At 41.9% G+C, this 16,651-nt stretch overlaps 1 protein-coding gene across 8 annotated transcripts in view; it reads left to right on the forward strand.

Annotated features, from left to right (window-relative positions):
• Nucleotides 1-352: 352 nt before the first annotated feature.
• PCNX1 (pecanex 1) overlaps nt 353-16,651 on the forward strand; it is a 169,750-nt gene continuing 153,451 nt past the window's right edge. For all 8 annotated transcript variants that reach the window (XM_019451368.2, XM_019451370.2, XM_019451369.2 and 5 more), the window contains exon 1: nt 353-845. In XM_019451368.2, coding sequence (XP_019306913.2) covers nt 693-845 — 153 coding nt within the window. In that variant the 5' untranslated portion in view covers nt 353-692. The remainder of the gene's footprint in view (nt 846-16,651) is intronic.

A 16,651-nucleotide genomic window follows, 5' to 3' on the forward strand; every position in this document is an offset into this window, starting at 1 on the left:
AGACAAGGTTTGGGAGTATGACGGTCCCCGTTTGGGGGGACTGGTCAAGGCACTTGGCAGGGTGGTTTGCCAGGGGCAGAAAAGAGTCTCCCAGAGCCCAGCACCACCCCAACTCCCCCCGCCCCGCCCCAGTCCCGGGCCCGGCCCGCGTCTGCGCGCGCTTCTCCCGGGCGCCGCCAGGAGGCGCCCGCCGCAGCCGAGGCGCTGCGCGCACCCGCGGAGAGCCGGCCCGGGGGGCGGAGGGAGAGGAGAGGAGGGGCTGGAGGGGGCGCGGCTTGCTCCCCGTCCCTCCCGGGCGCCGGGCCTCCCTCTCCGCCGGGCCCAGGGCTGGCGGCCGGCGGGGGTCGCGGCGGCGGCGGCGGCGGCGCTGACGGGCCGCGGGCACGGGGGCCTGGCTCCGGCTCCGGGTGTTAGGAGACAAGATGGCGGCGGCGCTGTGGAGGCTGGTCTCCTCCTCTTCTCCGCTCTCCTCCGCCCCGCCGCTCGCCGCCTCCTCGGTCTCCTCCTCCTTCTCGTTCGCTGCCTCCTCCTCCTCCTCCTGCAGCAGCCCTAGCGACCGCCGGAGCGCCGGCCCGCTCTCCCGGAGCTCCGGAGGGGGATAGACGGGGCAGCTGCGGGCTCCGGCGACCGAGGCCGAGCTGGGGCCGGGGCGGGGACGGCGGCGGCGGCGGCGGCGGCGGCGCCGGGTGGGGATGGGGTCGCAGACGCTGCAGATCCTCCGGCAGGGGGTGTGGGCCGCGCTCAGCGGGGGCTGGTACTACGACCCGCACCAGGCCACCTTCGTGAACGCGCTGCACCTCTACCTGTGGCTCTTTCTGCTCGGCCTGCCCTTCACCCTCTACATGGTGAGTGTGGTGGGGGCGGGGAGGAGGGTGGCCCCTTTCCCGCTTCCCCTGGTCGCTGGCCGGGCAGCGCTGGCGTTCCGCAGTCCGGCGGCTGCTCGCGCCTCCCGGGCTCCGGGCCGGGGTCGCGCCTTCTCCTCGCCCCGGCGCGCGCGCGCGCCCGCCGGCCCGCCGCCCCCTCGGGCCCACTGCCCCGCTGGCTCTAGTGCTCCCCTCCCCCACCCCCCACCCCCTCTCCGCTCTTTAGGGTGCCCCTACGTCGGTGATGACAGGAGGGACGGAGCAGTAGCAGCAGCCCCTACCTGCGTCCCCGTGCGCCCCACCCTTTTACGGGGAAGTAGTAGCCTCCGGGGCCCCTTCTCAGGGGTCCTGAACCTGTAGCCCCTCCAGCCCGTTGCACCTGGGGAGGAAAGCCCGACTGGGGCTCCCTGCCCTCCGCGTTTTGTGGCAGGCGCCGAGCACTGTGCTCCTAAGGGACGCCGCATTCATCCTTGGCACGCGTGCTTATTTGCGCTCCGTTCCGCGGGCGCCCGGGCACCCCTTGGGCACTCCCTTCACCCGAGGCGGTTCTCTCTCCGCTCCCCACCTCGCCTCGAATCCGCGTGCGGGGCCCTCGGCGCGGGGGAGGAGTGCGTGCCGCTCGGTGGGGAATGTAATTGCGGGGCGGCCGGGCTCTAACTCGCGACCAGGTGGTGTTTGAAAACCTGGCTCCTGACCTTCCTGCCTCCAAAAATCATTGTTTGTGCTGGTTCTTTTCTGTTCAGCTCTGTGGTCAGCGGCTGCTGTGTTTCCAGGCCAGCTTTGGGGGGGAGGGAGCGGGGGAGATACGGGGAATCTGGCTGGCATTTCAGATTTGTTTGGATTGGTTCAAGGCCGTTTACTGATAGGAAAAAGGAAGTGCTGCCTGTTGCTGAATTCAGTACGATCAGCCTCTCCGAACGATCTGGGCTTGTTTTTACGCTGTCTTTTCGCTGAAAGTTGTACGCATGTTTTGTTTTGTTTGTTTGTGTTTTTAAACACATTAGGTTAGGGTGGGGCGTTAGGGTGACTAATGTGGAAGAGAGATGATACTTAAACTTCAGTTAATATTTTTAAGCTTCGGTTAAATTTTTAAAGTAACCGGAAGGGAGGAAAGGATGATAACTTTTTTGTTTTAGGAGCGTTCCTTTTAATGTATTTCTGTTAACTTTGTGGTTCTTTATGGAGCTATAGTAAAGGCGCTGGATTAGAAAATCTGGGAGTATGCCTGAGAAGTGCTGTAGTGAGTGAGAACACCCGATCCTTTCCTAAGTGAAGCTCCTTTTCACTGATTGGCAGGAAAGTGCCTGCTCGGGGGAAGACGTGCGAAATTTTATATTCCCAAGCAGATTTTAGTTTTACATCAAAATTGTTTTGAAGGGACTTATTGCTGCAGATAAAAAGGACATTTTAAAAAATGCTGATGACTTCTTATTTTATAATTTTTTTTAGGGGACTTGTTCAGTCTTGTCCCATTCTGAAAATTTGTCGTGAAGTGTTATAATTTTCAATTAATTCTGCCCTAGGGGGTTCTATTTGCACTGCTCTACCTTCCAGGAATATGACATCATTAACGAACAGGTTAATTACTTTGGGTATAAGAATCCTCAGGCTGTCACAGAGCTTTCATGGCAGATTTCTCTTACATCCGAGAGAATTGTGAACTTAAAACTGAAACTGGTACTTCAGATGCAAGGATTAGTTGCTGTGTTGCAGTGTAAGGTTTCCATGTGAGCACCTGAGCTGTGTTAGGGGCTAAGTCGCTGTGTAATCAGCAAACATTACTAAAGGAAATTAGCATAAATAGAGAGCAATACATTGAGTTTACTGTTTCATTTTGGGAGTTTATTCAGTTGAATTTAATTCACAAATATTTGAGCGTCCACTATGTCCTGGGCAGTTTGCTAGATTCTGGGAAAACTGCTTCTCTGACTTTCTTGTCTTATTTAATGGTAATTCTGTTCTTCCTCATCTTTTAAAATCTCTCCTTGATTCATCTTTCTTTTCACATCCAGTTCATCAAATTTTGTGAGTTCTGTTTTGAAAACCTAACTAAAATCCAGCTAGTCCTCATCATCGCCCACCTGGTTCAAGCCACCATTTATGGCTCCTCTGGATAATTGCAGGATTCTAATGAGGTTCACTGCTTCTGTGTTCTCTATTCTTGTTACAGGAGTCTGAGTGATTCTTTGAAACATAAATCAGATCATGGCACTCTTCTTCCCTCAGAGCCTGCCCTCTGTTATACTCCATCGCTTTGCCTTCTTAGAATTTTCCCAACAGAACAACTATGTTCCTGCCTCAGGGCTTTTGCACTTGCTCTTCTCCCTCTCTCTCTGGATGACTCCTGAAGATATCTGTGTGACTTTCTCCACCTATTCAGATTTCAGTTATATGTGAGGCTTTCCTTGATAACCAATGTAACATAGCAACCGAGTAGCTCCTACAGTATTTCTAGTCCTCCTTTTCTCCTTTATTTAATAATGTTTATTACTAATTGATATATATTAGTATCTCTTTTTTTAGTGTTATTTATTTTTGAGAGAGAGAGAGAGAACACGTATGTCAGCAGGGAAGAGGCAGAGAGAGGGAGAGAGAATCCCAAGCAGGCTCCTTGCTGTTAGCACAGAGCCCGACATGGGTCTGGATCTCAACGATGATGAGATTGTGACCTGAGCCGAAATCAAGAGTCGGCCACTTAACCAACTGAGCCACCCAGGTGCCCCTATATTAATATTTCTTTATCTCTTTGGAGTATATGGTCTGAGGAGGGCAGAGACTATTTTGTTCACTGCTTTGTTGTCAGGACCTAGATCAGTGCAAGACACGTAATAACTGCTCAGGTGTTGAATGATTAGAAATGAACAAGACACAGCTTCTGCCTTCAAGGAACTTAAAGTCTAGCTTGGGGATAATGAATAGTTGACAAACATTAGAACTGTTGTGAAAAGGTAAGTACAGAGTGGCCCTGAGTTTCGAGTCAGACGATTGATTCTTGTCTAGGGGCAGTCAGCAAAGAGGATTTCCCAGCATTTGAAGAAACATTACTAGTTGTATAGTATTGAGATAGATGGAAGTATATACTTGAAGCAAAATTCAACATTTCACATAAAAATAAAATCTCTTACGGGGGCGCCTGGGTGGCTCAGTCACTTAAGTGTCGGCTTTGGCTCTGGTCATGATCTCACGGTCCATGGATTTGAGCCTCGTGTCAGGCTCTGTGCTGACAGCTTGGAGCCTGAAGCCTGCTTCGGATTCTGTATCTCCTTCTCTCTCTGCCCCTTCCCCCATTTATGCTCAGTCTTTCTTTCAAAAATAAATAAACATGAAAAAAAAAAAGATGGAAAAACATAAAATCTCTAACAGTTATAGATTATTATGTGTATGTTCTCCCGATAATAACTATAAATGATAGTGACTTTTAAGTGTATAAGTTCTTTTTTTATATAAAATTTTTTAATGTTTATTTTTGACAGAGAGAGAGAGAGAGCGCGCGCTCGTGCGAGCATGAGTGGGGGAGGGGCAGAGAGAGAGGGAGGGGCAGAGAGAGAGGGAGATACAGAATCTGAAGCAGGCTCAAGGCCCCAGGTGTCAGCACAGAGCCTGACATGGGGCTTGAACTCACAGACTGCGAGATCATGACCTGAGCTGAAGTCACACGCTCAACCAACTGAGCCACCCAGGCACCCCAAGTGTATAGGTTCTTTATCCCAAACACTGTGTTCTCATTTAACTGATGAGGACACTTGAGTTTAGTCGTGGATGACCTGTTTTGTGACCTTTTGTTTAATCTAGCAATTAAAGGGCTAGATTTATACAGGGCCTTTGTAGCCATTGTATAGGTAGCTTTTTTTTTTTTTCCTTTAAATTAAAGGCCCAAAGTCTATGAAGAGGTAGTAGGTTAAGTTAGGTAGAGTCTTAGTGCTTTTTGTATAGGAGTAAAACACTTTTGCTACTAGGAGCTTTTGTGGATGCTTTGAAAGGTAAGAGTTTATAGCTTCTGCAATTATGAAACTTTTCAGTAGTGAAAATGAAAAAGTAATTTTTTCCTTCTTACTTTCATTGTCCTTTCTGTTCCTCTTAAGGCACTCACCCCACTTTGTCTTGTTATACATTTGACCCTTGAACAACATGGGAGTTAAGGCCATCAACCCCTACTCCGTGGAAAATCCACGTATATCTTTTGACTCCCCCCAAACTTGCCTGCTAATAGCCTACTGTTGACCCTAAGCCTTATTGGTTATATAAACAGTCAAGTAACATATTTTGTATGCTATATGTATTATATACTGTGTTATAAAGTAAGCTAGAGAAAAAATGTTAAGAAAACCATGAGAAAATATTTACAGTATTTATCAAGAAAAGTCCACATATTAGTGGACTCATGTACTTCAAACCCTTGTTCAAGGGTCAACTGTAATCATTTTTGCACGTGACATGTGACAGATGGTGAATGTTATAGTCATGAGCTTTGTGGCATTTTTGTGTGGTGGAAAGCAGATTGGAATTGGTGTTATCTTGATTTGTGAATTTTGGCTCTTCTTGATTGTGTGTCCTTTGGGAGAGACCCTACCTTTCTGGACCTTGATTTACTCGTGAGCCATTTCTTGTGTATTTTGTAAGGAAATATTTAGGAAATGAAATTATTCACTTTCAGAGTGGCCTTCAGTAAATGTCATTTGAAAGAATGGCTAATTAGAACAGTGTTTCCTCTATAATGTTGTGTGTCTGGAGGAGATGAGATAACTCTCGATTAGTCAAACCATTATTGCTCGACATATTGTTTTCTTCTGCAAAGAGTTATATCCCTAGGTGATGAACTATAACATTAGACTATTTACACAGGTGCTTCTCAGACTCCAGTTGACACCAGAATCACTTGACCGTGTTAAAAATGTGCATGTACTCGTCATTCTGATGCACAAGATCTGGAGTGTGGCCCATTTGTTTGTATTTTATGGACACCCAGGTCAGTTTAAAGAACTCGATCAATATGCCCCTAAGTCCCATCCCCTGACCTAAATCCAGCTGCCTAACTCATCATATCCTTTTGGCTGTCTTACAGGCATCTCGAAGGTATCCTGTCTAAATTGTTCTTGATTCCCTGCTAAACCTTCCCCTCACCGTCAGGACCAGACTTGTTTTCTTACTCTGTCAGCCTTGTTAATAGCACCATCGTGTGTGCAGTTGTTCATACGGTCTCCCTCCCCCTTGCCTTGTGAGCCAGTCTTACCGATTCTCTTGTCAGAATATCTCAGGCCTTCCTTTCCACTTCCTAGTTCCCCTGGTGTTTTGTTTTGTTTCCTTTTTTTTTTTTTTTGGTCTGTACTACTTTAGCTTCCATTCTTTCTTTTACAACTCCTTCTCTACCAAGTAAAAGACTCTGTGTCATTCTCCCTTTCTAATATTCTTCACTGATTTTCTTTTACACTTAGAATAAACTCCGGCATTCTTACTAAGCCCTCCCTGAAACCAGTTCCACCTTTGTCTGCAGTTTGTGCCGTAGTCACACTGGCCTTTCTGTTACTTCAACCTACTGAGCTCATTCCTCATTCTGGGCCTTTGCACATGCTATGACTCCTGAAGGGATACTCTTCTCTCCTGCTCTTTGCAACAAAGCCTGCTGTTGCTTGGTCATCAGGACTTGGGCTTTAATATCATCTCCTCACAGAGGTCTGACCTGCTAACCATAAGCAGGTTCTCTCTCTCTTGAACATCATTCCATCCTGTAACTTTTTTTCACAGTTCTGTCCATAAACACATATATTTGTCTTTGTTTACTTATTTGCTATCTCTCATTCCCCTCTGTCCCTACCTTGTAAGCTGGGGTCACGTGACTTATTTGTCATTGTACATCCCGTGTCAGTTCTCATGTTTGGCTTATATTAAGCTTTGAATAAATATTTGTTGAAGGAATCTTTTATAATATATGTGAACCTTCTTTAGACTTATCAGCATAACTGGTAGAGAATTTGGAGGGATGGGAAATTACTGTGGTAGGTTGTATTATATATATGGTGGAGTTACAGCGTACGTGGGGGTTAGGTTCAGTGTCTGTGTGCGTGACAAAAATAAGATATAGAATTATTGAAAAACTAAATGCAGAATGACTGTTGAAAAACCCTTACCTTAAATCATTCGAAGTGTAGCATATATAGTTTTTTTGTATGTGCAACTTCACAAATATATATACGCATGATATATAGTAACATATACTGTAAAATCAATAGATTATATTCAGAAACTAAAATATTCATAACAAATTTATGAAGGTTTTAATTTTTTTCTTCCAGGTGATTTTATTGTATCTTCTATAGCTGATGTTTATCATCTACAGAATGATAAGTCCTTTATTAGTAAGGATTTCTCTGAGGGCTTCGTGTCATTTTCTTTAGCAAAGATTTAAAAATATTTTAGGGGCGCCTGGGTGGCTCAGTCAGTTGGACTTCGGCTCAGGTCATAATCTCACAGTTCATGGGTTTGAGCCCCACTCAGGTTTTGCACTGACAGTAGGGAGCCTGCTTCAGATTCTTTGTTTCCCTCTCCCTCTACCCCTCCCCCTCCCCCCTCCCCCATTTGAGGGCACATGCTCTCCTTTCTCTCTCAAAAATAAACATTAAAAAAAATATTTTAGGGGCTCCTGGGTGGCTCAGTCGGTTAAGCGGCGGACTTCGGCTCAGGTCACGATCTCGCGGTCCGTGTGTTCGAGCCACGCGTCAGGCTCTGTGCTGACAGCTCAGAGCCTGGAGCCTGTTTCAGATTCTGTGTCTCCCTCTCTCTGACCCTCCCCCGTTCATGCTCTGCCTCTCTCTGTCTCAAAAATAAATAAACATTAAAATAAAAAATTAAAAAAATATTTTAAAGATCAATGTAAACAAGATTTTGTTATGATGACTGAAACTGAAATTGTCGTAGTTTATAATTTATATTTCCTAAAATGTTTAATTAGGAAAGTTATTGTATTATAAGTTAACAATTAAACATTATTATAAGTTAGCAATTAAACATTATTTATTATTTTCTGTGTCCTTTAGGAAAAGTTTGATGAATAGTTGGTGGTCTGTTTTGACCTATATCCTGTGTGTTTTCATACCAGTATTTTCAATAGTTAGTATCAAGGTGCATGTAATTGTTTCCATAATTAGTTATGACATAGATATAGCTCTTATCTCTTTATTATGTCATTGTCCACAGATGGTTTACAAATGAAGTTCCCAAAAAGCATCCATATTTGTCAACGTGCAGAAATGCTTGTGACTTTATAGAAATGGCAATTGATTGCTAAAATGTTTTAGTGTCTTTTGTTAAAGATGGGATGTTTTCTGCCATTTGAGAAATTACTCCAAGCTGTAAAATCATTTGGTAATTGAAAAACTAGGAAGGTTTCTTCTATTTCTTTTCCTGCTTTCAAATGCATACATTTAACTAGGTAGTTTGCCTTTGCTAGCTGACTTTATTGAAAGTTAAATTTTTCCAACGTTTTTTTAATGAGAATAAAAAAGTTGGGAGAATTATACCCACCACCTGGTTTCTATAATTTTTTTAATTATATGTCTATGTATCCCTCTAGCTATTAAGACCTTGGTTTTGTTTTATTTTATTTTTTTTATTTTAGAGAACACAAGCGGGAGAGAGGGGCAGAAGGAGAGAGAGAGAATTATTAACCTTTTTTTTTTAAGGGGGATGCTTGTGAAGTAACTTGCAGACATCAGTATAGATCACCCTGAAACATTTCTGCACGCGTACCATCTGCTAGAGTTATGATAGGCACAGATCCTAAGTGAACCGTTGGATGAGTTTGAATGTTGATAAATGCACACACCTGTGTAGTGCAACACCATCGTGTTGTTGAACATTAATGTCACCCCAGGAACTTCCTGCTTGCCCTTCCCAGTCAACCCTCTCACCCTTATTCTCATTTTTTCCCATGGTAGAGTAGTTTATCTAATTCTAGAACTTCATTTTAATGAAGTCATATAGCATATTCTTTGTGTAAGTCTTTCTCACTCAGCATAATGTTTTTGAGATTTATCCATATTGTATATATCAGTAACTTGTTCTCTTTTTTTTTTTTTTTTTTAAGTTTATTATTTTTGAGAGAGAGAGAGGGAGGGAGAGAGAGAATTCTAAGCAGGCTCTGCACTGACACGGCGCAGAGCCTGACAAGGGGCTTGAACACACGAACCATGAAATCATGACCTGGGCGGAGGAGATCAAGAGTAGGACCCTTAACTGACTAAGCCACCCAGGTGCCCCATTAACTTGCTCCTTTTTATTGATGAGCAGTATTCCTTTGTATGAATATATTAAAGTTTGTTCATCTTTATCTAGTCTCCTGTAGATAAGGACCTCTTTTGGCTTTATGTAAAAGGTATCACTCCAGCATGAGGGTAATTTTTATCGGGACTCAGAAGAAATTGGAAAACTTCATTAAATATCAAAAACGTTTTCTCTCCCCAAATAAGAACATGTTTTAATTTAAAATACATTAATGATAATTGCATACCTTATTCTCTTAGTTCAGTTTTTGTAGTCTTGTATTTGCTTAGTATTTAGATTTTCTCTGAATTCAATAGAATCTTTAATTATGTATATAGATGTTTTTGCTAAATTCAAAATTATATATAAGTAAAAAGAAGAAAGTAAAAACCTCTTCTAATCCCATTCACCCAGTCAGTTGAACATTTTAGTAACCAGAGTGTATTTGGAGCTTATAAATATGTATTATGCTTTCTTAAAAAAATGGGCTCATAAAATTTGTACTGTTGTGAAGCCTTCTATTTTTGTTTGACTGTAAATTGTGAATGTTTCCATGTAAGGAAAGAAAAGTAACAGTTTTAATAGCTCTGTAGTAGGTCTTAGTATAGATGTGTTACGGTGTATCTAATTGTTTTCCTGCTATTTTACAGGTTGTATTTTTTAGCTATTTAGAAAACACTAGGGTGAATATTCTCGCAGTTAAATCTTTGTGCTCGTCTTTTGTATAAATCCCTAGAAGTAGACTTGGTGAATCAAGGGATATGCATATCTGTGTTTGATAATTGTTCAGTTTATGAGTGAATCCTTATATTGAGAGAGAGCATGAATGAGAGAATGATGGATAATAACGCAGGGTTCCTGAGAAGGCAAGATAACTGTGTGGTCTAAAGAGCACAGGCAGTAAGGGATCATCCTCAGAAAGGAGGTATGTGGGGAGAAGAAGTGATGAACAGTTGGTGGTCAAAGCTGAGGGAGATCTGTTTTTATTTTGATGATAATCTTGAAGTGTGGAGTGTTTTCTGTTGGGAGTGAGGGGAGAGGTCAGGAGGGCATTCAAGGTTTAAGGAGGATTTCCAGAAGGTGAGATGCTGTCCTAAGTTTTAGAGGGTGGGGAAGTGAACTGATGAGCAAGGGGTGGTAGGGTTGCCAGGCAACTTTGAGGATGCCTTTGAAGTTGAGGAACATGAGTTCAGAGTGTTGCAGAGGAATGTTCAGGAGAGAAATTTGGGGTAAAATTTATTTAGAAGTTACCACCTTTGCATAGCTGTCACCTACAGTGGCTAACTCCAAGCCACAAGTAGACAAGATCTGGAGAGAGTATAATTCATTAAAAGGAAGGTGGTTCGGACAGAACTCCAAGGCCTAACAGCAGTTAAAATCAGTGAAGGAGACAAGAAGGCAAGAGGGAAATGGAAGAGAGGAACCTGTTACGCAAGCCAAAGAAAGAGAGTGTTTTGAAAAAGGAGAAAATGGTCAAAAATGACAAATTGCCCTCTTAAAAGGATGTACTAATTTTTCATCACCAGTGTTGAGAGTACCTCCCACCTCCGCTCAGCACTTTCTCAGTGTTACTGTTGTAAATTTCTTATTCAGTGGAATGTCATATAAAACCATTTCAGTAATACTCTGTTTTGATAATTGCTACAGTTTCCCTTGAAGTACTTTTTAATTCAAACTTGGTACAAATTAAGGATGCTTACTGCACTAACATATATCACATAACATCTTTTATCTGATTTTTTTCTGTATTCTCACTTTCATAGCAGGCAGCTGATAAATAAGCAGAAATGCTTCCTTGAGAAGAGATCGGTTGCTTTTTTCTGTTATTTGAGTTACATCAAATGGTTTTCCTGTGTCTCTGCATAACTGGGGAGTTCAGAGAGTTACTGTGTAGGTGGGCTATGACGCCCCGAGATACCCTGGAACAGTAACAAGAATCGCATTGAGTAATGGAATGGGAAAGGGCAGATTACAACAAATATTTTCCTACTGCTCTTCGTTAATATAGAGGTGCATTTTGCTAAATCACAGTAAAATTAGTAGTTACTGATTCTGGTTCCTCTGCTTGTTTCCTGAAAAAGTTGGTGAAATGCTTTCTTTGGTAGGATTGTAAAACAGGTCAGACTTTTCTTATCTTCCTTTATCGCTAGAACCCGAGGGATTGTATCTTTTTTAACTTACACTGTTGGTGCTAGCTAGTCTCCGTTGCTTTGTGTTATGATAAGAAAGAAAAAACCTAGGGAAAAGCAAGCCATTTCCGTTTGAGGTTTTTAGGGGCAAAAAAAAGTTCTATTCCATAGAGCTTTGTACAAACCAAATAGAACCCTGAGTGCCAACTGCGCTGAGAATAGGCAGGAAGCTTAGTCACAGATTTGAGAAGCTTGAATTATGTATCTGGGTGTTTTCCTTTTCCTACCCCTCCTCGCCCCCTGTGTGTTGTCTAGACATAAACTAAACAGATTTAACCACTAAAGTTATCTTTAAAACTTTATGTTTTGAAATAATTTTAGATTTACAGAAAAGTTACAAAAATAGCATAGAGTTTTTGTATACCCTTTGCCCAGCTCCCTCTAATATAAAATCTTACATAACCATGGTGCATTTATTAAAACAAAGAAAGTAACAATACAGTGCTATTAACAAACTCTAGAATTTATTTGGATTTCACTGGTTTTTCCACTAATGTTCCTATTCTGTTTCAGGATCCAATCCAGGATACTTAATTGCATTTAGTATCATCATCTTTAATATGGGTTTTTTACTGCTTTCCCTTACCATGCTGGGAGTCTATTTTTTAAGGAATTTTACAATTCATAACAACTTATCAAATTGTATAAGAACAATTAGTAGAAGATTTTATGTCTGGGATCGATACATTTGAAATGGACAAAAGAGGAGTGTATCCTAAATGATTTTTGAATCTTGCATTGACCATTAACCTGTGTTAGGCTATTTTAAAGTTAAGATGTTTCAAATATGAAAAATTAAATGAAATAATCCTAAAGACGATAAAGACTTCAGATATCATTCATGCAGAATGGATGACGGTCCATTCCTATATAATGCTGTTTTTCCTAATTTATAAATTAGAGCCCATGAGATAAATTCATACCCAGGTTACAAGGTATAAATATGACTAATTCCTTATGTGTCATACAGTGTTCAGGAATTGGAAGGAGGATGCAAATATTTCCTGGAAGGCTTTATGCAAAGGATAATTCTTTATTCAAAACGTTTACAGTATGCTGGGCACTGTGGTAGGTTTTATGGTGGGGGACCGTTATAAGTTTGGTTATTTGAGTTGGAACAGTGTTTCTCATAATCTTCCCAGCAGGCAAATAAATTTTTGTTTGGGGGGAAAAACTGTTCTTTAAAAGAAAATATGTTCTTAAATGTAGTGATTTGTTCAGCTACCAAGTACTTTATTATAACATATCCAACATATTAAGTCTTTCTCAGTGAATTATTATTTAAAAATTTTTTTAAATATTTATTTATTTTTGAGAGGTGGGGAGGGGCAGAGAGAGAGAGAGAGAGAGGGAGACACAGAATCCAAAGCAGGCTCCAGGCTCTAGGCTCTGAGCTGTCAGCACAGAGCCTGATGTGGGGCTTGCACTCATGAACCATGAAAACATGACCTAGGCCGAAGTTGGAAGCTTAACTGACTGAGCTACCCAGGTGCCCCAGTGAATTACATTTTTAACTTCTCACAGTATCATTTATGCATATTACTGTCTCTCAATAAGTATCTGGAATGGTTAAACGAAAGGATATAAAAAGAAATAAAAACCCAAATGGGGTGCCTGGGTGACTCAGTTGGTTAAGCGTCTGACTCTTGGTTTCAGCTGAGGTCATGATCTCATGGTTCCTGAGTTCAAGCCCTGCATAGGGTTCCATGCTGGAAACCTGCTTGGGATTTTCTCTCTCCCTCTCTCTCTGTGCCACCCCACCCCCCCCCCCCCCCCCGCCCCACTCATGCTCTCTCTCTGAAAATAAATAAACTTAAAAAAAAAAAAAAGCAAATAAACCGGTTATCATTTGTACTGTTTCATTTATGCCACACCATACATCGCAGATGAAGCCCTGCACATCATTTCCACAATCATCACAGACCTTTAAGACAGAACGCTAGTGAACTTTGCAAGGGCGTAAAGAGAGCTTTTGGGTGCATTTTAGTAAGGAAATCCCCAACTTAAAGATTTTTAAAAAGTGAGAATAAATTTAGCTGATCTCAAAATATTATGCTGTATTATAAAAAAATCTTACTTTTTTCCAGTCCCTGTGGCACAGGAATATTAAAAGATGCAGTATTGTGCTATGGAAGAATAAGCGTAATTTTTTAATGTGAAGGATTTTCGCATGAACAAGGAAGTTGGAAGAATAATACATGGTCTCTGCTTAGATTCGAAGATATGAACCTTTCAAAAGATCATATTTGCTTCAGCTATGTACTAATGTAAGATATATATCTGCACATACACACATCGATATACACATTCTGTCTTGCACATACACGCACACATGATACATCATGACACCTCACCTCTAAGTGCTTCAGGCTTCACCTTCATAATTGTAACACCTTTATCATGTTGAATATGATTAATAATTCTCTTATATCTCACACCTAGTTTATATTTAAATTTCCCTAGTTACCCCCAAAATATCATTTATAGCTAGTTTTTCCAAGCCAGGGCTCCAGTTAGGGTTTAATCATTTCTCCATCCAATTGACTTTTTTTTTTTTTAATTTTTTTTTTCAACGTTTTTTATTTATTTTTGGGACAGAGAGAGACAGAGCATGAACGGGGGAGGGGCAGAGAGAGAGGGAGACACAGAATCGGAAACAGGCTCCAGGCTCCGAGCCATCAGCCCAGAGCCTGACGCGGGGCTCGAACTCACGGACCGCGAGATCGTGACCTGAGCCGAAGTCGGACACTTAACCGACTGTGCCACCCAGGCGCCCCTCCAATTGACTTTTTAAAAAGTCTAGGCTAATTATAGAATGTTTACGTTTTGGATTTGTCTAATTGTGGTGTCATGTTTTTTTTCCTGTCTAGTCTCTGTAGTTTCTGTAAAGTACATATTTTTTAATGTTTGTTTACTTTTGAGAGAGTGCGAACGGGGGAGGGGCAGAGGGAGAGGGCCGCACAGAGGATCTGAAGCAGGCTCCCCACTGACAGCACAAAGCCTGATGTGAGTCTCGAACTCACAAACCGTGAGGTCATGACTTGAGCTGAAGTCGGACGCTCAACAGACTGAGTGACCCAGGGTGCCCCTGTAGTTCCTGTAAATTTAAACTTTATTTTATTGTCCCAAGTTAGAGTTTCTAGAATTTACATATTTCAGCATGATATTTAACATGAGTAGTGTTGTATTGCAAATTTCCCTTTCATTGTTGCTTTGCCTTTGATTTGGGAATCTTTCATATTTACTGACAGATTTTACTGCCATAATTTTTGTTCATATCATTATGCAGTGTCATTGTTACTCAGGCTTTCATTATGTGTCTTTTGGCTTTCTTCCTTATTAAAGACATATCTGTGTGTCTTTAAGGAGTAAGGAAAAGAAGGAAATAAGGAAAGTCAAAGCAATTGTAAAATCACAGAATGCACCACATAGTTCTTCCCACTATTTTGGCATCTGGCTTTCAACTAATTATAACTTTATGTATTTTTGCTTACTAATAGGTTGAGGAGAATTAGAATTATCCATTATCAAGCTGTGTCCCCAGTACTCTGTTCATTCTGAGTCACCGCTCATCTCTTCTCCTTCTCCTGGAGCAAAATGTGTATCACAGCATGGGCTAGAGTGAGGCCAACATATCTCTGCCTTTTATTTAATTTTTTCTAGGAAGTTATTGAGCAGCTTTGGGAGATTATTGGAAAGTCTTTTTATGTTTCTTAGTGGTATCCGTCTTGATGCTCCACTCGAGAATTGCTGGCCTGGAGCACAGGACACAGGCTTGGGGCAGAGCTGTCACTGCCTTTCTGCAACCCTAAACCCACCGTCTAATAATTGGGAATTAACTTGCTTGATTGAGGTCCTGTTTTGCGTCATATGAATAAATCGGTACACGGGGGGAGATTCTGGACATGTGTATTTTGAAAAGCAACTTCCCCTAAATGTACCAACAGAAAAGCCCATAGGTGATTCTGTTAGACACCTCAGGCTAACAGACGCTAGCTCGGGAGGTATTAGTCTCTGATTTGTGAATGTCTGAAAATACCTTATTGTTTCCTGACGAGGTTGTTGGTTTAGTTCATCTGCATTTTTCAGCAGTGAATAAATTACTGAATAATTTTGATTCGGGCTGTAGTGGGAACTTTTATACTACTGATAATACCAGTAGTAAGTACTGGCATGTAAGATAGCACTTTTTACTCAGTGTGGAATATTCCTCGAGCATTTCACCCTCCAGTTAAAAAAACCACTATTAGACTTTTATCATGAAAATAACATTATCTGTAGAAACTGTATGAGTATCTACAGTCTGTAATAAAAACATGTTCTAAAGTAAAAGACCAGAATAAGAACAAACAGTGCTGTGGTGCACATTTGTGTATGTAAGATCTTATTTGTGGGAGTATATAGCATGAGTTTCTAGAAAAGAAATTGCTAGGTCAGAATTTACATATTTAAAATTCACCTAGTTGCTGCCAAACTACACCTCAAAAAAGCGATGCCATTTTATATTTTCACCTTTGTAAGAGGACGTGTTTGCCTCTGTTCTCACCAACATTGGTTATTACAAATCTTTTTCAGTGTAATAGTGTAAAATGGCATCTCATTTTAATTTGTGTTTTCTTAATAAGTTCTTTGAATATTTTTTCTTAAAAAATTTTTTTAATGTTTATTTAAAAAAAATTTTTTTTAACATTTATTTATTTTTGAGACAGAGACAGAGCATGAACGGGGGAGGGTCAGAGAGAGAGGGAGACACAGAATCTGAAACAGGCTCCAGGCTCTGAGCCATCAGCACAGAGCCCGACGCGGGGCTGGAACTCACGGACCGTGAGATCGTGACCTGAGCTGAAGTTGGACGCTCAACCGACTGAGCCACCCAGGCGCCCCAATGTTTATTTATTTTTGAGAGAGACAGCATGAGAGGCAGAGGGGCAGAGAGAGAAGGAGACACAGAATCTGAAACGGGCTCCAGGCTCTGAGCTGTCAGCACAGAGCCCAACATGGGGAGCGAACTCACGGAGTGCAGGATCATGACCTGAGCCGAAGTCAGCGGCTTAACTGAGCCACCCAGGTGCCCCATGAGTATCTTTTCATATGCTTGGTAGACATTTATATTTTTTAATTGCTTTTTGTGTGCTTTATCTTTTTCTGAAAGTCAGTCATGTTGTTGTGCTTAGTGATTTCTGAGAGACTTTTTACGTATAAAAATTAGTTTTGTGGGGCATCTGGGTGGTTCAGTCGGTTGGGTGTGTCTGACTTCTGCTCAGGTCACGATCTCGTGGTTCATAGATTCAAGCCCCGAGTCGGGTTCTGTGCTGACAGTTCAGATCCTGGAGCCTGCTTCAG

This window comes from Panthera pardus, unplaced genomic scaffold (genome assembly GCF_024362965.1).
Source record: "Panthera pardus isolate Hobbes unplaced genomic scaffold, ASM2436296v1 HiC_scaffold_24, whole genome shotgun sequence".
NCBI lineage: Eukaryota > Metazoa > Chordata > Mammalia > Carnivora > Felidae > Panthera > Panthera pardus.